General features: G+C 51.6%; 1 protein-coding gene and 1 pseudogene across 1 annotated transcript; one reads left to right on the top strand and one right to left on the bottom strand.

Annotated features, from left to right (window-relative positions):
* Positions 1-13046: 13046 nt before the first annotated feature.
* On the bottom strand, positions 13047-13321 carry LOC110290519 (cytochrome b-c1 complex subunit 6, mitochondrial pseudogene; annotated as a pseudogene).
* Positions 13322-16219: 2898 nt separating this feature from the next.
* On the top strand, positions 16220-20923 carry Snai1 (snail family transcriptional repressor 1). Its single transcript, XM_021156171.2, has 3 exons — positions 16220-16374; positions 16671-17198; positions 20049-20923. The coding sequence occupies exons 1-3, from the start codon at positions 16293-16295 to the stop codon at positions 20231-20233; spliced, it is 795 nt and encodes a 264-aa protein (XP_021011830.1). The 5' UTR covers positions 16220-16292; the 3' UTR covers positions 20234-20923.
* Positions 20924-23220: the final 2297 nt, after the last annotated feature.

Raw genomic sequence — 23220 nt, 5'->3', positions numbered from 1 at the left:
CACAACACCCAGCCAGGTGTTTTGTTTACTGTTTTTTGAGACAGGGTCTCAGGTATCCCACGTTGATCTAATTCTAAGTAGCTGAGGATGAATTTGAACTTGGATTCCATGCCTCAACCCTGAATACTGAGGCCGTAGGTGTGCCCCACTCAGTTATGATGCTTCAGTTATGCTAGGCAAGCACTTTGCCGGCTGAGAGATGCCCCAGACCTTTGCCCCTGCAAAGGGGCAAAGACAGCCCCTTTTAGATTTGTTTATTTATTTATTCATGTGAGTACACTGTAGCTGTACATTGTGAGCCTTCATGTGGTTGTTGGGAATTGAATTTTTTTTTTTTAAAAGATTTATTTATTTATTATATGTAAGTACACTGTAGCTGTCTGTCTTCGGACGCACCAGAAGAGGGCATCAGATCTCATTACGGATGGTTGTGAACCACCATGTGGTTGCTGGGATTTGAACTTCGGACCTTTGGAAGAGCAGTCGGGTGCTCTTACCCACTAAGCCATCTCACCAGCCCGGGAATTGAATTTTTTAAGACCTCTGCTCCCTCTGGTCAACCCCACTCGCTCTGGTCGGCCTGCCTGCTTAATAAATAAAGATTTATTTATTAAATAAGTACACTGTAGCTGACTTCAGACACACCAGAAAGGGGTGTCAGATCTCATTACAGATGGTTGTGAGATTTGAACTCAGGACCTTTGGAAGAGCAGTCAGTGTTCTTACCCGCCGAGCCATCTATACAGTCCCTGCCTTGTCTCTTATATATACAGGATTTCACAGGATCCTTCTGTCTCTACCTCCCAACTGACTGGATCACAGACATGTCACTCCACCTGGTTTGAAGCGTTTAGCTTTAATGGCTGTATGGCTTTGTGACACTTCTAGGCGCAGATAGAGTATGCTTGATTTTTCAGTAAGCTCTCTGTGTATGGTGGGCACTGCAGGGCACATCACCACACATGCTGGATGTTTGCCCTCTCTTCTGTCTGCCACATCAACAGGAGAGAGGCTGAGACAAGCAAGCCTTGAAGACCGTGAGAGGGAACACCGGAAACAGGTGCCTGCCTGTGCACGAGATAAAGAAGAGAGGTACTAGGAGCTCTTTTGGAGACAGTCCCCCAGGGGTCCCCAACAGCAGGAATCCAAGCAGGAGAGCGACTGATACGTTTGTTTGTCTTTATTTTACTGGCATTGGTGTTTTGCCTGTATGTTTGTCTGTGTGAGAGTGTCAGGAGTTACAGTCATCGTGAGCCACCATGTGGGTGCTGGGAATTAAACCTGGTCCTCTGGAAGAGAAGAAGCCAGTGCTCCTAACCGCTGAGCCATCTCTCCAGCCTGTGACTCAGAGATTTTCAGGAACACATCCTGCAGACAAATGTAGATTGGCCAGACTCTTAGGAGCAAAGATTTTCATGAGAGCCTGTTCCTGGAGAGCAAAGTGGAGCTTGACCATGGCTGCTGAGAGGCTGGTGGGCTCCTGTCTATGCTTGTGTACGGGTGTGTGCACGTATGCGTGTGTGCACGTGTACGTGTGTATGTATGGTAGTTAAGTGTGAGTGCAGATGCCAATGTCGATGGACATCTTGCCATCAGTTCTCTTCTTTCTTCTCCAGTTGCAGAAATTAAACTCAGGTAGTCAGGCATATATGGAGGGATGCTTTTCTTCTGCTAGTTTGATTGCTCTGAGGAATTGCAGTAGCCCAAAGTGGCCCTGATTTCATACCTCCACCTTCCAAATTCGGAGTTACAAGTGCCAGACAGTTGTGGGATTTTTCCACTCTCTCCTCTCTCCCTCTGTCTATCTCTCTGTCTCTGTCTCTGCCCCTCTCTCTCTCTCTCTCTCTGTCTCAAAACAAGATCTCACTCTGTAGCCTAACCTAGCCTAGAACGCACTATATACCCCAGAACCTAGCCTAGAACTCACTATATACCCCAGGCTAGGCACCTGCCTCCACTTCCCAAGAGCTGTGATTCAGGTCTAGCCACAACACCCGAATGGAACCAGTTTCTAAACAGATCTCAAGATTTTTTTTTTTTTTTTTTTTTTTTGGTTTTTTTCGAGACAGGGTTTCTCTGTGTAGCCCTGGCTGTCCTGGCACTCACTTTGTAGACCAGGCTGGCCTCGAACTCAGAAATCCGCCTGCCTCTGCCTCCCGAGTGCTGGGATTAAAGGCGTGCGCCACCACGCCCGGCCAGATCTCAAGATTTAACAGATGAAACTGGGAGGTCTGAGTTAAATCTGAATTTCAGGTAAGGTGTTGTAGTGGCTATTCCTGGATGTCAACTTGACTATATTTGGAATGAACTACAATCTAGAATTGGAAGGCTCACCAGTGACCCTTATCTGGAGGCTTGGCGATAGAAGTTTCTGATCTGGATCTTGGTATGGAGATCTTGAGGCATTGGCTATGGATTCCAGAAGATTAAATCTCCGAGTTCAACGTCATCTGGGATTAAAGGTGTGGTGGAACACACCTTTAATCTGGGCTACTCCTGCTGGAAACAATATAAGGACATTGGAAGAAGGGAATCTCCCTCTTGCTCCCTCACCTGCTTGCCCTGTGGGACTGAGTAACTGCTAGATCCTTGGACTTCCATTCACAGCTACTACTGAACCATTGTTGGGAATTGGACTGCAGACTGTAAATCATCAATAAATTCCTTCACTATATAGAGACTACCCATAAGTTCTGTGACTCTAGAGAACCCTAACTAATATAGGTGTTCTCTGTAGTCTCATGCTAAGAACTTGCTCATTATCTATAGGAAATTCTAAATCAACCTATGCATCTCGGCTGTATCTGGCAAATCTATATGTTAAGTAATGGAAGGATGAAATTAGCACAGGGTTCCTCCTGGTGAAGGGAGTACCATCCCCAGCTGACCCTCCCAACTGAGCCCCACCACCTGACCCCCTACAGTGTGGGGAGCGGGTGTGGCGGCAGTCCCAAAGGCAGTCCCAAAGGCGCCAGGGACTGCAGCTAAATCATATGACTTGCACCTGACTTCCTCATATAAACCACAAACATCTTAAGAGCTGCGCAGGTGTACCAGGATACCGGTAAATCCATTTTGATGGAGATATGCCCCTGCTGCCCTGATTAGCTGAAGCTGCGTGCCTGGTGAGGTGGCGTGGCCTGCTGTGCGTGGATGAGAACTGAGAGTATTTAAGAGTGAGAGGCCCAGGGCTCCGGGGGGGGGGGGGAGTGGGGGGAGTGGGGGGAGTGGGGGGAGAGATATAAACAAGAAGAAACAGGACTGAATAAACTGCTGTTAGAAGGACTCGTGGTCGTGTTGTTCTTGCTGGTCAAGAGCGGACGCGACACTACGGCACAGCACTAACATATATTTTAAGTCCATATCCCAGAGCTGGTTCTACCCTCACCACTACATAAACTGGGGGACGTAGTGCATGCACCAGTGATCCCAGCCCTTGGGATGTAGAGGCTGGGCCAGAAGTTCACGGGCATCCTCAGTTGAGGAGCGTAGGCTCAGAACTCAGGGCTCCCGAGCCTCTGCGGTCAGCCTCATAGCCTTGACCTCCAGAGCACTATCTTCTCCGGACAGCCACCGGCCCAAGGCATTGCAGTCAGGCCACCTGCCCTGGCCCTAGGCTTTTAAAGGATGCCCACACCTTAGTGGGGCTTGCCTGGTGTACCGCAGTATCCCAGCCTCTCAGCCAGGTCTGTGGCTTGGAGGGGACATTAGCATCTCTGAGTTGCATGTCCACTGGGAAGATCTGTGGGCCCAGCAAAGGCAGAGGCCTGTGAATAGGATTAGAGTGAGCACCGAGGACAGGTTTGGTGGCCAGAGCAGAGTTCAGATCGAGTCCAAAAGGAAGAGCTGAGACCTTGGAAAATCATTGCCTTCCCACAACAGTCACCAGAGGAAGGGGATGAGAGAAGATAACAGAACAAAGAACATTTATATTTGCTACACAAATTATATATGCATTTCATGTATATATGTAATTGTGAAATAATACATTTTTTCAAAAGGAGCCCAGAGCTTGGATTACAGATGGTCCTATGCTGCCAGATATGATTGCGGGGGAAGAACTCTGGCCTTTCACTTCTCCACACACCCCCACCTTTGAGACAGGTGGGGTTCTGGCTGTATTGCACAGGCTGGTCCCAAAAAACATTTCATAAATTTTTTCCTCACAGTTGCCTTATGGGGAGGAGGAGTTTGGGGATTTATCTCAGGGATGCTTAAACCCTCGTACATCCATCCTGCATCCCTCTCTGGACCAGTCCCTTGCCCTCTGTGTGGTTCAGAGATCTAGAAAATGGGAAGCCTAGGGCCTGTGGGGAGGAAAGAAATCCCCAAAAGATTAAACCTGCTGTCAGGAGAGCTTGGGAAGGCTCTACAGCCCAGGATGAGGCCCAGAGGGCCCATGAGCATCTGAGAGAACATCCCTGAGCCAGTGCCCAGGAGAAAGCGGGGTTCAACCTCTGGGTGCCCCCAAAGACACACAAAAGAAAAAGTCTATAAACTGGACTGGTTTCTCTCCCTCCCCCTCCCTCTCTCTCTCCTCTCTCTCCCTCCCTCTCCCCTTTCTCTCTCCCTCTTCCCCTTCCCTCTCTCCCTCCCTCTTTCTCCCCTCTCTCCCTCCCCCTCCCTCCCTTTCTCTCCCTCTTTCCCCTTTCTCTCTCCCTCTCCCTCCCCCTCTCCTCTCTCCCTCCCCCCTCTCCTCCCTCTCTCCCTCTCTCACTCTTCCTCTCTCTCTCTCATTTCCCTCCCCCTCCCCCTCTCCCTCTTCTTCCCCACCTCTGACTTCTTGGGGCTCCTGGGCTCCCCCAGGCTCTGTTACTTCTATGTAGCAGGCCAGGGTACAGCTGCCACCTGAGCAGCTGCTTGCTTTGTTCACCGGTGCAACACAGGGCAGCATCCCAGCAGTGTCCTTGTGGAGATGGAGTGGATGGTCAGCTGTGGATTTTGTTTAATTTTATTAGTTTGAATTTTTTATATGTATAAGTATTTTCCCTGCATGTATGAATGACTGTATACCCTGTACGTACAATGCCAGTTTTTTGTTTGGTTTGTTTGTTTGTTTTTTGAGACACGTAACCCAGGTTGGCTTGGACCTCATGACCCCCATAGAATTCTTTCTTGGAAGTTAACACTAATTGGGCTACCTGGTAATTAGGGCTTTGAATTCCGATAATCCTTAAACCCACTGCAGGGATGTCTGTAAGAGGCATTCTTAGCTGGAGGGGCAAGACAAACCTCAAGACAAACTAGGCTGGAGTTTATCAACTGCTGGTCTACACTGGGATAACAAAGTAAGTAAGTAAGTGGAAGGAAGGGTCCATGTCAGACATTAAGAAGAGGGAGGAGGAGGAGGAGGAGGGAGGAGGAGGAGGGAGGGTGCCAGTCCAGGCTGCAGAGGGAGCTGGTGAGCCGCAGAGGAGAGTCCTAGATACTCTGAGAATGCACTAGGGATGCAGAATGTCTCTGAGGCTGGAGCGACAAGGACTTCACTGAGCTCTGTGTGTGTGTGTGTGTGTGTGTGTGTGTGTGTGTGTGTGTGTGTGTGTGTAGTCTGTAGTGCCGTTTGTGCTTTGTTTGCTTTTCTGGGAGATAGAAGTGGGTCAGTTTCCACCCACAGAAAGGGTATCAAAGTTCAACACCTGGGAGAGAACCCATCCATTGCTTGTTGCATATCTTTTTTTTTTTTTTTTTTTTTTCGAGACAGGGTTTCTCTGTGTAGCCCTGGCTGTCCTGGCACTCACTTTGTAGACCAGGCTGGCCTCGAACTCAGAAATCCGCCTGCCTCTGCCTCCCGAGTGCTGGGACTAAAGGCGTGCGCCACCACGCCCGGCTTACTTGTTGCATATCTTAAAATTGAAAATGTGGGGCTGGTGAGATGGCTCAGTGGGTAAGAGCACCCGCCCGACTGCTCTTCCAAAGGTCCGGAGTTCAAATCCCAGCAACCACATGGTGGCTCAAAACTATCCTTAACAAGATCTGACTTCCTCTTCTGGAGTGTCTGAAGACAGCTACAGTGTACTTACATATAATCAATAAATAAATCTTTAAAAAAAATTGAAAATGTGTTTATCATGCTTGTATTTATGTGTGATGTGTGTGCGGGTATGTAATGTGTGTGCTGGTGTGTGCTGGTGTGTGCTGGTGTGTGCTGGTGTGTGTGATGTTTGTGTGGGTATGTGATGTGTGTTCCGGTGTGGTGTGTGTGATGTGTGTTCCGGTGTGTGTGTGTGGTGTGTGTGATGTGTGTGCGGGTATGTGATGTGTGTTCCGGTGTGTGTGTGCTGGTGTGTGGTGTGTGTGTGGTGTGTGTGCTAGTGTGTGTGGTATGTGTGTACAGGCCACAGCATTTGTGGAGCTCGCTGGACACTGGATCGTGGAGTCAGTTTTTCTTTCCTCCTTTATGTGGGATTCAGGGAGAGAATTCAGGTCATCTGGCAGCAAGGGCCTTTACCTGCTGAGACACTTCCTGGCTGACACTATCACTTCTTTAACAAATCCTCTGTGGTGGACTTCCCACTTCAAAATCACAACCTGGAAGGGCTAGAAAATGGCTCGGGTGATGGGAGAATGAGCTGCTCTCACAGACGATCCAAGTTTGGTTCCCACACCCACATTGGGTGACTCACTGCCACTAGTGACTCCAGCTCAGGGGACCCCAACACTTTTGCTCCTGCTCGCGCTCTCTCTCTCTCTCTCCACACACACACACACACACACTGATGAGCATGCACACAGAGATACACACAGAGACACACAGACACAAACACACTCATGAGCACACACACACAGACACACACATACATGCACCCCCCCACACACACACACATACATGCACCCCTCACACACATACATAATTAAATCTTTTGAAGCTTAGAGAGCTGGCTCAGTGGTTAAGAGCACTAGCTGCTCTTGTTGAGGCCATAGGTTCAACTCCCAGCACCCACATGGTGGCTCAGAACTCCCGTTCCAGGGCATCTGCCCGCTTCTGAACTCTGATAGCAGCAGGTGTGTACATGATGCACATACATATGTGCAGGTAAAACACCCATAGACGTGAAACAAATAAAAAAATGATTTCAGTAAGTAAGTCTTTGAAAAATGAGAGTAAACAAATAACATCATGAATATTTGCAAATGATAATCACAACAACAGAAAAACAGAAAGACAAGCCAGGGGCTGATGCCGTAGCTTGGAGGCAGAACTCTTGCCCCAGCATGCAGAGACTCCGGGTTCAACCTCCACTGCTGTAGAAGTAAATTATACAACTTAAGACATGGGAAGGGGCTGGTGAGATGGCTCAGAAGTTAGGAGCACTGACTGCTCTTCCAGAGGTCCTGAGTTCAATTCCCAGCAACCACATGTTGGCTCACAGCCATCTGTAATGGGATCCAATGCCCTCTACTGGTGTGTCTGAGGACAGGGCAGTGTCCTCACATACATACAATAAGTAAATACATCATTTAAAAAAAAAAAGGCATGGAATGCAGCAGAGGACTTGCTTTCAACCCCCACTCTCCCTCCCCAGGGGCTGGCGTCCTTACCTGGTTCTAGTCTCAGCTGGAAAGCTTTATGGGTCTCTAACTGCCTAGAGACTTTTTCCTTCTCATATGCAAATTATGCCATTGTGCCGGGGTCATCTATGATAATGTCCTGCATCACCCTTACTTCTGGCGTCTGGAACTTCTTTGTGCCTAGCTATAGGGCCCTAGGGTGGATGCCACTGGTTTTCTGTGGGCCCTTTGGGAGAGCCTGGTCCCTAGGTCCCTAGCGGCTGCTCCCCTGGTGGAATGAGAAGGCTGGAATGAACCCCTTGCTCTGGGCCTGGCTCAAAGTACTTGGACCCTGACCCCAGGACAGTTTGTATCCGATACTCACTGTTTGCTTTCAGGTAGGTGAGGAGGGTCTTTTTTCTTTTCTGTCTTTTTTTGTTTGTTTTTGAGTTTTGTTGTTTCACTATTGTTTTGTTTGAGACAGGGTTTCTCTATGTTGCCCTGGCTGTCCTGGAACTAGTTCTGTAGACAGGCTATCCTCAAACTGAGAGATCCACCTGCCTCTGCAACCCCCACTCTACCCTCAACCCCAGTACTGGGATTAAAGGTGTGAGCTGCCATACCCAGCCTCAGGAGGCTCTGTTTTCTAAAGATGGAGATAGAAGCTGAGGCTGACCTTTTTTTTTTTTTTTTTTTTTTTTTGGTTTTTCGAGACAGGGTTTCTCTGTAGCCCTGGCTGTCCTGGAACTCACTTGGTAGACCAGGCTGGCCTCGAACTCAGAAATCCACCTGCCTCTGCCTCCCAAGTGCTGGGATTAAAGGCGTGAGCCACCACGCCCAGCTGTGAGGCTGACCTTTGACCTCTCATTGCCCCCTTGTTCTTCAGGTCAAGGTCAGCTCTGCCTTCTATCTCCTCACCTAATCAATAGGCCAGGGAACCATGTATGGAAAAGAGAAGTTCCTGGTCAGCCTCAGTAGCCGGATAAGACCCCAGAAACTCCAAGGACTCCCTGAAGGCTGAAGCAGATCAAGGTTGCCCTGAGCAACTTAGAGATGAGAACTAACTCATGATAAAAAGTAAGTGCAGGGAACCCTGGGAGCCAGACCAGCAGGTGATGGTGCTCACTACCCAGACACTTGAGTTCCATCTCCAGCAGGAAGTAAATGTGAAAGGTCGCATGGCACGTGACAGGCACCCTTGCTCACTCACACTCACACACGTGTGCAAGGGAACACACATGCACACTCGAGCCCACACACTCTCTCGCATGGCATGCACACCAGAATAAAGAGAAAGGGTTGGGGATGTAAGTCACAGATGCCTGGTTTTAATTCCTAGTTTTTCTGGGGAAAAAAGTTTAAAAAACAGAGTCTGATCTTTCTAAGTCAGCCCAATCTACACACCAAGTTCCAAGCCAGCCAGGCCTACCTAGTGAGACCTTCTCTGTACATAAATAGGAAGAAGCAATAAGCCATCAGCCTGGTGACCAAGAGGACTTGACAAGTAGTTTAAAATACAAAGAACTTGAAACAGCTCTGGATGTAAATGTCTAGGTTGAATCAGACAAACCCCCAAAAGAGGTTAAAAACTGACCGTGCTCATTACAAATGCCAGCCCAGAGGTCCTAATCTCAGGCAATAGAGATAGAAGGGAAGGAGACAATAGCTGGTGTGGACCGAGTTTGCAAAGGAATCCTCCACTCCCTGCTGGAGGGACCTAGATTTAACCTTTCTGGAGGACATTTAGATAGATGTCACGTTTTTTTTAATGGCGCGCAGCGGCTATGTTGGCGGTGTAGCACTAGGTGGATGAGCCCAGCCGTTCCCTGAAACTGCTTGCTTTATTTGTGGCAGGGGAAAAAAAAAAGCTGGGTGATGGTGGCAAACACCTTTAGTCCCAGCACCCAGGAGGCAGAGGCAGGCCCATCTCTGTGAGTTTGAGGCCAGCCTGGTCTACAGAGCTTGTTTCAGGGCAGCCAGGACAACAGGCAGAGAGCTCTGTCTTGAAAAACAGACAAACAGCAAGGCATCCATCCTGTCCCAGTCCCAGTTCCCTGGTTAAACAAACTGTATGGACTAGCAAAATCCACAGAATAAAATGCTTACAGTGTGGCCTCCCTGTGCAAGATGCAATCCCAAATCCCTGGGAAACTGAGGCAGGAAGACCACAGGTCCAGTGAACCCAGATCGGGTTTCAAAGGAAAAAAAAAAAAAAAACAAAAAAAAACCACGTGGCTCAGAAGCATTTACCAAGCAAGCCTGGTGACTTGAGTGGATAGAACAAGCCTATTGTGGCACAGACCTGCAAGCCCAGCACTAAAGAGGGACAGGTGTTCGAAGCCAGCCTGGCCTATGTTAGCTCGTATTTCAGACCGACAAACAGGGGAATCATAATGCGGCACTGCCTGGCATGGAGGTGGGCATTCGTAGTGACAAAAAGACGCTGTGTGAGGTGTGAAGGTACACCTGAAGAAATGCAGCTGTGTATTCAAATCACAGCTGCATTGCGTTAAACAGTCAGTCCCAGTTTGCTCTCCTAGGACAGAGAGATGCAGGGAGGCACTTTGGCCAGCAGAGGGCGAAGGAGGACTGCGCCTCCATCGAGGGGCGGGGGTGGGGTGGGGTGGGGTGGGGAGCAACGGGGAGCTTTTGGGGAGAATATTATACATCAGAAGGATCTTTTGCAGTCCCTGCCCTCAGGAGGCTGAGGCAAGAGGATAACGAGGAGATAAACCTGCTTATGAGAACTTGTCTTAAAAACAAATGAAGTTGTCCGGCCATTGTGCCACACCCCTTTAATCCCAGACTCTGGAGGCAGAGATAGGTGGATTCCAAGGCCAGCCTGGTCTCAGAGCCAAAAGTTACACAGAGAAACTCCGTCTCGAAAACCAAAACCAACCCAAACAAACAAACAAACAACCCCAAATGTGTTTTTCGGTGTGGCATCACAGGCCTTTAATCCAATCACTCAGGAGGAGGCAGAGGCAGGTGATGGATCTCTGAGTCCGAGGGCAGCCTGCTCTACAGAGGGAGTTCCAGGACAACCTGGTCTACACATAGAAACCCAGTCTCTAAACCCTTCTTGTTCTGCAAGAAGATCCAGTCTGGCTCTTGCCTGCACCGCAAAGTCGGCTCCTGTTACCTGGGCCTGGCCTATATCGGGCAGTCTCACCTCCTGGGGTGGGTGGGTGTCTTCACTTCAGCCCCCAGCAAGGACTGTGAGAACTGCAGTGAGGACACCAGGAAGAGCCACTCAGACTTATGCCTGCCAGAGAATGCCTGCTTCTCCTCACCCACCTCTGGGGCTCAGGTCCTCCAAAGCCTGGAGGAAAATGGGCACCCAGGTTCAGATGCGAGGTGTTTCTGCACCTGCTCTGACATCTTCAGGAGACAGCAGTCACCAAAGTGTCTTGTAGCCCAGGTTGGCCTTGGACGAAGCTATGTGTTGGTAAGGATGATCTAGATAGTCTGCCTCCTCTGGGATTATAGGCACACGCAGCTACACCAGGCTAGCCACCTAGCTTTTCACTTGAGGATTAGAAGCTAGGTAACTTCCGCCTGGAGAAGCTCACCTGGAGTAGGAGTCAATCCGCCAGGGCTAGCCTGGGTCCCTGCACCCAGCGAGGACCACAAGTTCTCTTGAGGTGACTTTTTTGGGCTGGAGAACTGAATATTTGACCCAGAGCTTCCTGCACGTTACAGTTTCTTTTCTTTTTTTTTTTTTTAAACATTTTCCTTTTTTTTTCTTTTTTTTTTTTTTTAAGATTTATTTATTTATTATATGTAAGTACACTGTAGCTGTCTTCAGACACCCCAGAAGAGGGTGCCAGATCTCGTTGCGGATGGTTGTGAGCCACCATGTGGTTGCTGGGATTTGAACTCTGGACCTTCGGAAGAGCAGTCGGGTGCTCTTACCCACTGAGCCATCTCACCAGCTCCCCATGTTACAGTTTCTTAAAGATTTTCTTGTTCAGGCTAGAGGTGTGGTAACATGGAGGTGTGCGCACATGGGAGGCAGAGGCAGGTGGGTAGCTGTGAGCTCAAGATTGGTCTGGTTTACATAGCAAGTTCTAGAAGAGCCATGACTATATGGGTCTCTCTCTCTCTCTCTCTCTCTCTCTCTCTCTCTCTCTCTCTCTCTCTCGTCTTAGTGTTTTTACCTGCATTATGTTTGTGCACTGTAAGAAGAAAAAGGAAAACCGCACTGGATCCCACAGAACCAGAGATGCAGATGGTTGTGAGCTGTCATGTGGGTGCTGGGAACTGAACCTAGGTCTTCTGCAAGAGCAGCCAGGGCTCTGAACAACTGCATTATCTCTGGATATTATTTGTGTGTGTGTGTGTGTGTGTGTGTGTGTGTGTGTGTGTGTGTGTGTGTGTGTTAAATATGGTTGTATGGCTGGCTCATTTGACAAGAGTGCTTGCTTGCACTAACAGGAAGCTGTGGCTTTGATTCCTAGTACAGCGTAAAACTGAGTGTAGTTGGACACACCTGTAACCCTAGAATATGAGTCAGAGGTGGGAGGATCAGGAGTTCAAGACTGTTGTAGGCTACAGGACAAGTTAGAGGACAGCCTGGGCTACAAGATACCAGTCTGTTATCAGTCAGTCATACCAAAAGACTTTGAATAGTCTCTTTGAAGTTCAAAGGCTACTTACAAAGATCTCCCCTTATCTAGGAAACAAGACTTACTTCCATTTCCTTTGCCAGCCAAATACCTTTCCTTCAGGTGGTCTCTAGAGACCTGTGATGTCTGCTCCTCGGAAGGGGAGGGTCAGATGTTTAGGGTCATCTTTGGTTACATAGTGAGTTTGAGATCAGGCTGGGCTATACACTCTCTTAAAAAAAAAAAATCCAAAATAATAGCAAAAGAATTGAGGGTAGGGTTCTAGGTTCCTGCATAAGATCTCAGCACTAGGGAGATAAAGGCAGGAGGATCTGGAATTCTAGAAAACACTGGAGAGAGAGAGAGGGAGGGAGAGAGAGAGAGAGAGAGAGAGAGAGCGAGCGCTGGATCAAAAGCTCAGCAGCTAAGAGCAATAGCTCTTACAGTGGACCTGAGTTTGTCTCCCAGCAGCCACAATGTGGCCCACAATCACCTCTAACTCAAATGCCAGAGAAGTCTGGCCTCTGAGGACATCTGTACATGTGGTATGCACTCACACAGGCACATACATATAAACAGGACCATAAAAATGTGGCTGGGCAGTGCTGGCGCATACCTTTAATCCCAGCACTCGGGAGGCAGAGGCAGACAGTTCTCTGTGAGTTTGAGGCTAACTTTGTCTACAGAGTGCGGTCCAGGACAGCCAGGGCTACAAAGTGATACTGTATCTCAAAAACAACAACAGTAAATAAGTAAATACATTTTGTTGCCAGTTTGCAGCTCAGTTTATTAAGATGAAATCACTGCTAATTACACAGAAGGGAAGCTACCTGCCCAAATCAGTGAGGGTCTCAGAGCTCACTGCAGTAGAAACAAATGTTCAAAACCACACCAAAGAACTGTTCCTGATTCCCAGGGTCAAGGCCGAGTGAGGCAGGTGAATCTGCACATTTACTTCAAGCTTTTAAAGAGCTTGTGGGCCACACAGTGGTCCTGTGCATGCAGGAAGTCGAAGAGCTCCTTTGTGTAACCCTCTTCTGTCTGTGATCAGGAAGACACGCGCTTATCACACAACTCTAGTTGTTCCCGGGCCTTTACACACTTCTCCAGCTGTTCACAGTGCTTTCTCACTGTTGTTACGGGGGAGGGGTGTCCACTAATTCTTCCTCTTTCTCTTTGGGGTCTCTGGATCCAGTGAGCCTCTTTCGTTTGTCCTCCAGTCCCATGTCGGGAGCTGGCTTGGGATTCAACAAGAGCAACCATAAATACGTTTTTTGAGCTGGGCGTGGTGTGGTGGCGCACACCTTTAATCCCAGCACTCGGTAGGCAGAGGCAGGCGGATTTCTGAGTTCGAGGCCAGCCTGGTCTACAAAGTGAGTTCCAGGACAGCCAGAGCTATTCAGAGAAACCCTGTCTCGAGAAACAAAACAAAAATAAATAAATAAATAAATTTTGGGGGTGGTTTTTTTTTGTTTTGTTTTTTTTAAAGAAGATTCTGCATTAACCCCCCCCCCCACACACACACACACACACACCCCTTCATTCTGGAAGTGCAGGAGCATCCAGAATTCTATTCCACTCCTGCTTTTGACCAGCTGCAGCTAACTGCACACTGGTTCCTGGCTTTTGCTCATCACTGTGGGGTGGGAATCATTCTGCTGTTGCATGGAATTGTATACACTCTACAGCCTGCCTTGTTGCATGGATTTTTGTTGTTGTTGTTGTTGTTTTTCAAGACAGGGTTTCTCTGTATAGCCCTGGCTGTCCTGAAACTCACTTTGTAGACCAGGCTGGCCTCGAGCTCAGAAATCTGCCTGCCTCTGCCTCTCGAGTGCTGGGATTAAAGGCGTGTGCCACCTCGCCCTGCTTGTTGCGTGGAATTGTACATACTCTACAGCCTGCCTTCCTTTCTTTTCCTGATGGGCTTCTCACTGCTAGCCTCAAAGTCCCAAGCTTTCTAGCTCTGCCTCCAAAGTAGAAGGGATGCAGATGTATCCCCCATCTGGCTGTAGTTATTGTTTGCAGCTGTATGGTCTTCTCTTGTGGGTACGCAACCTGGTTTAGTCCGTGTCTATTGTTGATAGATATTTGAGTGTGTTTTTTTGGGGGTTTCTGGTCTCTTTCTCTCTCTCTCTTCCTTTTTCTTTTTGATTTGATATTAAGAGCACAGGTGTCAGCCAGGCCGTGGTGGCGTACACCTTTGATCCCAGCACTTGGGAGGTGGAGCCAGGTGAATCTCTGAGTTCAAGGGCAGCCTGGTCTAAAGAGAAACCCTGTGGGGGGCAGGGGGGGGTTATTTACAGGTGTCAGGACTGTGCTTTTGTTTGGTCTGGGTTTGAGGCTGGCCATGGGTTCTTAGCTTTGGTTGCTCTTTAGAGGCATCCAGTCCTTTTGACAGTTAAAATGCGATGCCAACAACCCCGCCCTAGATAAGCGAATCAGGATGTGTCTGCCAGTGAGGGCAAGGCTTAGGTGTTTTCAGACACTCTTGAGGAAAAGCTTGGCTGAAAAACCCTAGGTGGCCGTCAGCCTAGGAAGGGAGCTTCCTGGGCGTGGAGAGTCACCTGTCACCCGTTAGGGGCTAAGTCACACCTTTCCTAAGCAGCATGCCAGCCAGCATCCATCATTTGACCAAGTTTTACTTTCAGGCCTCTGGCAGGTGTGAGGTTGTGAACAGGCCTCCCCTTGTGGGCTTCATTTGCCTTTCTCTTTCCTTCTTACTAAGCAGGCTTGGGGGAGGCTGAGGGGGTGGAGTGGGGGGCTGCTGAAACAAAGGATGAAAGGGATGAAAGGAAGCCTAGCCAGGTGTGGATCTGGAAGAGAAAACAGGACCTGAGGAAGGCAGGTACCAAGCAAGGTCCCGTGGTAGGAAAGCCTGTTCTCTGATCATAGGGGATGGAGAAAAGTCAAGACCTAGTCAGCTGCCTTGTCCGTTGGGACGAGGGTGGTGGTGGGGCTCTGTGTGCTCTCCCTCTGGACTCAGGGAGATTCATGGATGAACTAAATCTACCCAGAGGGCAGTGTTCTCCACGATGATTGCCTGTTGTCTGACCATCCTCCCCCCCCCCCCCCCCCCCGTGCTGGGAGTCTGATTCTATTCCCTGTTGTTACCTCCAGTGCCTAGAGACTCGATGCTAGCTGGTGCCCCAGAGGTTTCCATAGTCCCTCTGCTTTATAGGTGTTTATAACCCCATACGATGGGGGTGTGGGCTTGGTTTCTGAGGCCACCCTTCTTCCCTGTGACCGTTCCAACACGATTTTCAGGAAGTCGGAAGTCTCAGCCCTGGTCCTTGCTACCTCTGCCTCGCACCTGCCCTTATTGGTGTTTCACAATGCAACTCTAAACACGTCCGTCCTCAGCTGAAAGTCCTTCCGTGACTCCCCAGTGCCTGTAAGGCAAAGTCCAAACTCCTCCAAAGACCCGAGGCCAGGAAATCGGACCCCTCAGGGTCTGCCCACACCAACCTCATCCTGGAACCTGCTCTCAAAGGTTGGACAGGCAGAAGTTACTGATTCTTACCCCGGGCTTTTCCCCTCGGTGCTTCTTCACTTCCTCTGGGAAGTCATAGACACCCTCCCCTGTCAGGTGACCGTCCATTGACAGTCACAGCTGTCTCTCCCCACCTCCTTTCATCAAATCACACCTCCCTTTAGTATTCGAATCCTCTGTTTACTCTGTCTCTCTCTCCCACGGCCCGGAAGCCATCCTTGCGTGGGGCATCCCTAGGTAGTGTTTTGTTCAGGGCTGTGTAGACAGCTCCAGGAACCCCAAAGCGCGTGCATATCATCGCACTTTCTGGCTCCCCGGCGCCCAAAGGTCAGCAGCTCGGGGATGTTGCGGGGCACCGCGCTCGGCGAGGGGCAGGCGCGGCCACCAGGGGTCGCCCGAGGCGCTCGGACGCCGCGCGGTCCGGTCCGGGAGGAGCCCAAGCGGAATCTCAGCGCCACGCGGCGGGAGCTTCAGCAGACCAGGCGCACCTGCTCGGGTCTCAGTCTCCGGCCGCGCCGCCGCCAGCCATTGGCTCAGCCTTGACAAAGGGGCGTGGCCAACAGTACGGTCACGCCCCCCAGCCCTGGTACTTAAAGGAATTTGCTGCTCCGAGGGGATCGTAGTGTGCGGCCGGGCCTCGCGAGCGGAGTTGCCTACCGACCTTGCGCGACCCGGTGACCCCGACTACCTAGGTCGCTCTGGCCAACATGCCGCGCTCCTTCCTGGTCAGGAAGCCGTCCGACCCCCGCCGGAAGCCCAACTATAGCGAGCTGCAGGACGCGTGTGTGGGTGCGTGGTGGGGTGCGGGACGCGGGCGGCTGGGGGCGATCCCAAGGGTGCGGTGGGGGGTTGAGAATCGGGCTCTGCGGGCGCGACAGGTGGATCTGGAGCTCCGGGTCTTGGCAGTTGGGATCCACCGAGGGCGTCTGTGGCCCGGGACGGGGAGGCTCCGCGAGTGAAGACTCGAAGGCGGGGGTAGCCTTGCGTAGTCCGGGCGGGGGAGGTGGGGCGGGCGGGGAGCCCCCCCACCTGGCGCCCCGAGAATCGGCTCAGCTGACTCCCTGCTTTCTCTTCTCTTCCCGCAGAGTTCACCTTCCAGCAGCCCTACGACCAGGCCCACCTGCTGGCCGCCATCCCTCCGCCCGAGGTCCTCAACCCCGCCGCTTCGCTGCCCACCCTCATCTGGGACTCTCTCCTGGTACCCCAAGTGCGGCCGGTTGCCTGGGCCACCCTCCCGCTGCGGGAGAGCCCCAAGGCCGCAGAGCTGACCTCGCTGTCCGATGAGGACAGTGGCAAAAGCTCCCAGCCGCCCAGCCCGCCCTCGCCGGCGCCGTCGTCCTTCTCATCCACCTCGGCCTCGTCCCTGGAGGCCGAGGCCTTCATCGCCTTCCCTGGCTTGGGCCAACTTCCCAAGCAGCTGGCCAGGCTCTCGGTGGCCAAGGACCCCCAGTCGCGGAAGATCTTCAACTGCAAATATTGTAACAAGGAGTACCTCAGCCTGGGCGCTCTGAAGATGCACATCCGAAGCCACACGCTGCCTTGTGTCTGCACGACCTGTGGAAAGGCCTTCTCCAGGCCCTGGCTGCTTCAGGGCCACGTCCGCACCCACACTGGTGAGTGAGTGTGCATAGCTGAGCGCTGAGTCTGGGCTGTTTGGCCTCAGACCCTGGGGGGACTCAACACTTACTCCCAAGGCTGCCAAGCAGTGGACAAGTAGATGTTGGTTGTTCTCCGTTCTGTACCTTGCTGTTCCGGGCTAGGAGTGAAGAGGTATTCCCTATCCCGGCTCAACCCACACTGTAGAAGTCAGACAGGATATTGCTAGACAGGATATTCTGCACCTGGCCTTGAATCCTGGGTCGAGAACTTTCCCAGTTTCCCCCTTTTCTAAAATGTATCAGAGAACACTTCGTGGGATTTTTGTAGAGTGAAGTGCTGGGTGCAGGTGCCACTAAGAAATGACTTCCCTAAGCCGGGCGTGGTGGCGCACGCCTTTAATTCCAGCACTCCGGAGGCAGAGGCAGGTGGATTTCTGAGTTCGAGGCCAGCCTGGTCTACAAAGTGAGTGCCAGGACAGCCAGGGCTACACAGAGAAACCCTGTCTCAAAAAACCAAAAAAAAAAAAAAAAAAAAAAAAAAAAAAAAGAAAAGAAAAAAAATGACTTCCCAGTGACTATGAAGATGGCTCAGTGGTTAAGACCACTAGCTACTCTTCCAGAGGCCCTGAGTTCAATTCCCAGCACACATGGTAGCTCACAACTGCCTGTAAGTCCAGTTCCAGGGGATCTGACACCCTCATACAGACATACTTGCAGGCAACACCAATCCATGTAGGACAAGAATAGAATAGATACATTTTTTTTTTTTTTTTTAAGAAGAGAAACAAAGACAGACTTTGCTGTCCTCTCAGCCTTGGGACAAGTGGAAAGCTTCTAGAAGTGAGGGAAAGGCTTCAGCCAGTCTTGGTGGTGGTTCTGTTGGGGTGCTCTTTGGAAAGTGTGTCAGGCTTTGGGGTGGAGCTGTGGGTCTCCTGTGGTGGCCAGCATTGGGGCAGTGAGGCCTGGGGGGTGGTGGGGAGGTATTTGCAGGTCTCACTGACACCTTTATTACCTGAATAAGATTTCCCCCCCAGGCAGGGATTGCCTCAGATTTAACCTATAAAAGTGTAACAGGCTGGCCTTTCTCCAGCAGGGTTGCTAAGCTGTGGGGCTCTACTTTGGGGAAGAGCTGATGCCCTCAGGGTCCTAGGCTGCCTCCGATCCCCTGAGGGACTTTGTTTTGATGTAAAGGCATGGCTCAGACAAAACCCTCCTTGAAATGCACCACCCAGTTCTCTAGGAGTTCCATTGTGTGTCTTAATGGTAGCCCAGGGGGTGGGGGCCTGCAGGGTTAGAGCAGGTGCACGGGGCAGCGGTGCCCAGCACCTGTTCTTGGCCGCAGCTGCTGGTTCATTGCACGGCAGGCCCCTTTAATCCAGGGGGTATCACATGTACAGTGCCCCCCTTAGTGGCCTTTGTCCCAGCCGGCCTGGTGCCGATTTCACACTTGCCAGGAACACTATGAAGGCGTCTGGGGGTCGGGGATCTGTGAAGAGTGTGTGTGTGTGTGTGTGTGTGTGGAGGGGTGTCTACACTTCCTGTGCAAGCCCAGAGACTCCCAGTTCCATCCCACCCTGTGTTATCTTGAAACCTCCCTTTTGTTAAGAATTAATTCAGTTCGCCTGTCCCTGCTAAACTGACAGATAGTGGTTAGGCCATTCTAGGGAGGGGGCAACACCCCTTACTTGTAGGGACCCACAGATTGCCAAGGTCCACCACCACACAGGGCTTTGGAACCCCACCTGTGTAGCTGAAGACTTGTGTGGGTTTGTGCCCCCTAGGAGGGCTGAAAGCAGCTCTGTTCAGTGAATACCTGCTGAGTGGGTGGATCCCGCAGGATCCCTGCTGAGATTTCCTCTATCCAGAGGCTCAGCACACCCAGGCGCCATTCCTCAGCCCCGAATTCCATCACTAGAATCTAACCAAAGGGCACCGCCTGTGGACTAGCAGGCTGGGAGGGACGGGAGGCTTGCCTTGTTTTGAAAATCCGTTTGGCATTACAGCCTCATGCTTGGCACATAGTAGGGGTGCAGCAGATGTTTGGTTTTGTCGGTATTTGTTAACTCAGCCAGACTGGGTTTAAACCAGAGACCCTCCTCCCTCTGTCTCTACAATGCTGGGTTATAAGTATGGACCCCTAGGTTCAGGTCCCCTTGTTTAAAAAGCACATTTATTAATTCAGGTATTCACTGAACAGAGCCGCTTTCAGCCATCCTCGGAGGCACAAACCCACAGAAGTCTTCAGCCACACAGCATGTAATTAAGCACTTACTGGACACAGAGCCCCCGTGTGTCCTTACAGCCCTGACTGGGCACGGCCCGTCAGGATCCCAGATGTCTGTAAGCCCCTGGGCTTGCAGTTAGTTAAGGAGAGCTTCCTTACTGCAGAGCGGTGGGCTGCTGGCAGGATGCAGAGGAATGGCCTCGCTGGCTCTGGGTGGGGGTGGGGAGGCCTCTCCAGGCTGCCTCTCGAGCTTTGTCCCAGACAAAGTAAATCAAAGTAAATTCAAGGCTGGTAATAGGAAGTCCAGTTGCAGCTCCCCTGTCTGAGGCAGTGACTACAACCCAGGCTATGGAGGTATGGTGGGTGACCTAGAGCCTGCCTCTGTGCCTCAGTTTCCCCACCTCTAATAGGACTGCAGAAGGGACAGATGATAGGTCAATCAGAAGTGTTCAGTGCCTGCCAGGTGGGAAGGACTTGGTTTCAGTTAGCCCCGCCTGGAAGTTTGGACACTCAGAAGTCTGGTGGTGTTCAGGGCTGCACAGCAGGAAGCCCAGAGACCCGCATCCAGTGCAGGCCCGGCTGTACTTGGGCTGACCAGGCCCTGTCCAGGCCTTCCTAACCCCGCTGGTATCTCTCCCCAGGTGAGAAGCCCTTCTCCTGCTCCCACTGCAACCGTGCTTTTGCTGACCGCTCCAACCTGCGTGCCCACCTCCAAACCCACTCGGATGTGAAGAGATACCAGTGTCAGGCCTGTGCCCGAACCTTCTCCCGCATGTCCTTGCTCCACAAGCACCAAGAGTCTGGCTGCTCCGGAGGCCCTCGCTGACCCTGCTACCTCCCCGTCCTCTGGCATCTTCCCAGAGCTCACCCTCCTCCTCACTGCCAGGACTCCTTCCAGCCTTGGTCCGGGGACCTGTGGCGTCCATGTCTGGACCTGGTTCCTGCTTGGCTCTCTTGGTGGCCTTTGCCGCAGGTGGCTGATGGAGTGCCTTTGTACCCGCCCAGAGCCTCTTACCCCTCAGTATTCATGAGGTGTAGTCTCTGGACACAGCTGCTTCGAGCCATAGAACTAAAGCCAACCCACTGGCTGGGAAGCTTGAACCCCGCTCAGGGGACCCCACTTCCCTACCTCCCCCAAGGACCCTTCAGGCCACCTTCCTTGAGGTACAACAGACTATGCAATAGTTCTTCTCCCCCTCCACCCCCTCCAGCTGTAACCATGCCTTAGTAGGGTGGTTACTGGACACATGTCCAGGTGCCCCTGGGCCTGGGCAACTGTTTCAGCCCCCGCCCCCATTTGTCCTGGTGACACCTGTTTCACAGCAGTTTAACTGTCTCAGAAGGGACCATGAATAATGGCCATCACTTGTTAGGGGCCAAGTGGGGTGCTTCAGCCTGGCCAATGTGTCTCCCAGAACTATTTTGGGGCCCAACAGGTGGCCCCGGGAGAAAGATGTTTACATTTTAAAGGTATTTATATTGTAAGCAGCATTTTGTATAGTTAATATGTACAGTTTATTGATATTCAATAAAATGGTTAATTTATATACAAAAAAAGTGCTCAGTGTTGGGATGGGGGCACCATAAAGGGACTTACAGGAGGAAGGGGCAGGGCCTTAAGTCTTGTGCTTTGGAGTTCTAACTAGTCATGAACTTTGGGGCCTGGGCTTCCCGGCTGGCCTGGTATCTGTCCCACTCTGGTACAATGCAAGCTTCCTGAGCTCTTAGTTCTTCGGGCTCTCTTGGGAAGGTGCTTCATGGGGCTTAGCCACAGCCTGGCCACGAGCTCTGGCTCCACCATAGCAGGTCTTTGGGGCAGAGCTAGCTGCCCCTCCCAGCTGAAGGGAGGATGTCTTTCCTGTTCCCAAGCGCCTCCCTGTCAGGCAGGCCCACACCTCTGTCTGGCTGCTGGGTACCAAATGGTCTTTGATGCAAGGAAATGGGCTGGCTGGAGCCAGGAGGGTGAGAAGCCAGGCCAAAGGGTAGGGGTCATACAGCTTCCTGCTTGGAGGACCAGGGCTGGAGCAATTTACCTCGGGCTAGTTGGTGCTGGTGACCTCAACTCTGAGGGCCTCCTGGGGCTCGAGAGAAAATGAGTGTCCTTTCTAAGCACAAAAGGTGCTGAAGGTGCCAGTTTCCTGTGGGGAGCTGAGCAGGCGTCGGCTGGGAGCTTCAGCCAGCCCAGCTCCAACCCGGCTGGGGGGTGGGGAGCTTCCAGCTCCAAAGGAGAGATGAGTCTTCTAAACAGGAAATGGTGACCCGCAGGCGGGAACAGCCTAATGACTTACAGCTTTCCTCCCAAAAGGAAAAAAAAAGTCTCTAACAATCGCCAAATTGTGGCAGGCCTCCCTGAAGGGGAGGTTGGTGAGGTGGTATTGGGGGCTGGGCATCAACGAGCTGAAGGCCTACTGTGTCCCCAGGAGGTTCCTCCACATAGGTTGAACAGTGAGTGACTTCACCCCGGCCTGGAGGGATGGGATGGGCCTCTAGGACCAGACTCAGCGCTGAGGGCCTGGCCCCAGGTCTAGTGCCTAGGACTTGGTCAGCCTGGTTCTGAGCGTTCTGGGAGTCAGGTAGGCCTGGCTCCTGGCCCTGACTCTCACCTCTCGCTGCCAGAAGCAAGCAAGAGTCTCGGCCCCAGTTTCTGCCTCTAGAAATCCGAGGCAACAGTGCCTGTCTCTGGAGAGGCTGTGAGGAAACATTCCTTCAGTCATTCACTGGTACTGTGAGCCGGGGTGTGCCAGCCCCTGTGAAGAGTCACTGTGCTCAGGAACTTCTGTTCTAGTCGGGGAGACAGAAAACAAACAAGCAATTAAACACACTGCTCGCCTGCAGCAGTGCCAGGATGGAATGAGAGGCCGGGAAGACTTGAGAGCACCAGGCAGGGTTCCCACCAAGGCATCCAGAGCCCTCGGGAGGGTTGACATTCCAGAGAGGGAGGAGGAGGATGGGGAGGATGGAGGTGGAGGAAGAGGGATGGGAGAATCCTGGGGGAGGGGGAGTAGGCTGTGGGGCTGGGAGAAGCTGGCCTGAGAAAGACCATGTGGCTGGGGGCACTAGAAAGCCAGAAGGAGAGGGAGACCAGGGCCTCTCTGGAACCTCAGCCCAGAATGCAGCCAAGGGGCTTAGAGACAGCAGCTGGGAACAAGGTCCCACAGGCCGCCTGGAAGGGCTGAGACTAGAGCTAGGAGAAGGAACAGGCTGGAGGTGGCATGGCAGGTGACAAAGGGCTCAGGCCAGGGCTATGGTGGCTGGGTAGTTTACTGCCCACCCAGCCCGGGGCCTTCCTGCTTCCTTGGGACTGGTCCTGGACCCCAGTAAACGGGAGAAAGGACACAGCTGACCCAGAAGGAGCCTCCCTGAGCCTGGGGCAGAGTAGACAGACAGCCTTCTGTGGGAAGAGCTGGGGTGGGGACAGCAAAGGGTTATTCACAGAAATGTGCAGCTTTTGACAGTGTGAGGAGAAAAGGCTGTCTCTAGGAGAAGGCAGGCAGCCAAACTAGCCAAGGAGAAATGAGAGAATCAAGGGTGGGGGCAGGAGGGGAGGCCTTCTTTGAGTTTTAGATTTGTTTGTTTTTGAGACAGGGTCTCCCTATGTGGTTCCAATTGTCCTGGAACAACCGGTAGACCAGACTGGCCTGGAACTCACTCTGTAGACCAGGCTGGCCTGGAAGGCACAGAGATCCACGTGCCTCCACCTCCCAAATGCTGGGATTAAAGCCGTGCACCAACCAACACTGCCAGCATTATTTATTTATTTATTTATTTATTTATTTATTTATTTATTTAAGCATTTTGTTGTTGTTGTTGTTT

The sequence above is a fragment of the Mus caroli genome, unplaced genomic scaffold (genome assembly GCF_978045245.1).
Source record: "Mus caroli unplaced genomic scaffold, Mus_caroli_1 scaffold_2, whole genome shotgun sequence".
Lineage (NCBI taxonomy): Eukaryota > Metazoa > Chordata > Mammalia > Rodentia > Muridae > Mus > Mus caroli.
The sequence above is the reverse complement of the archived record's forward strand: the minus strand, read 5'-3'. Positions and strand labels throughout refer to the sequence as shown.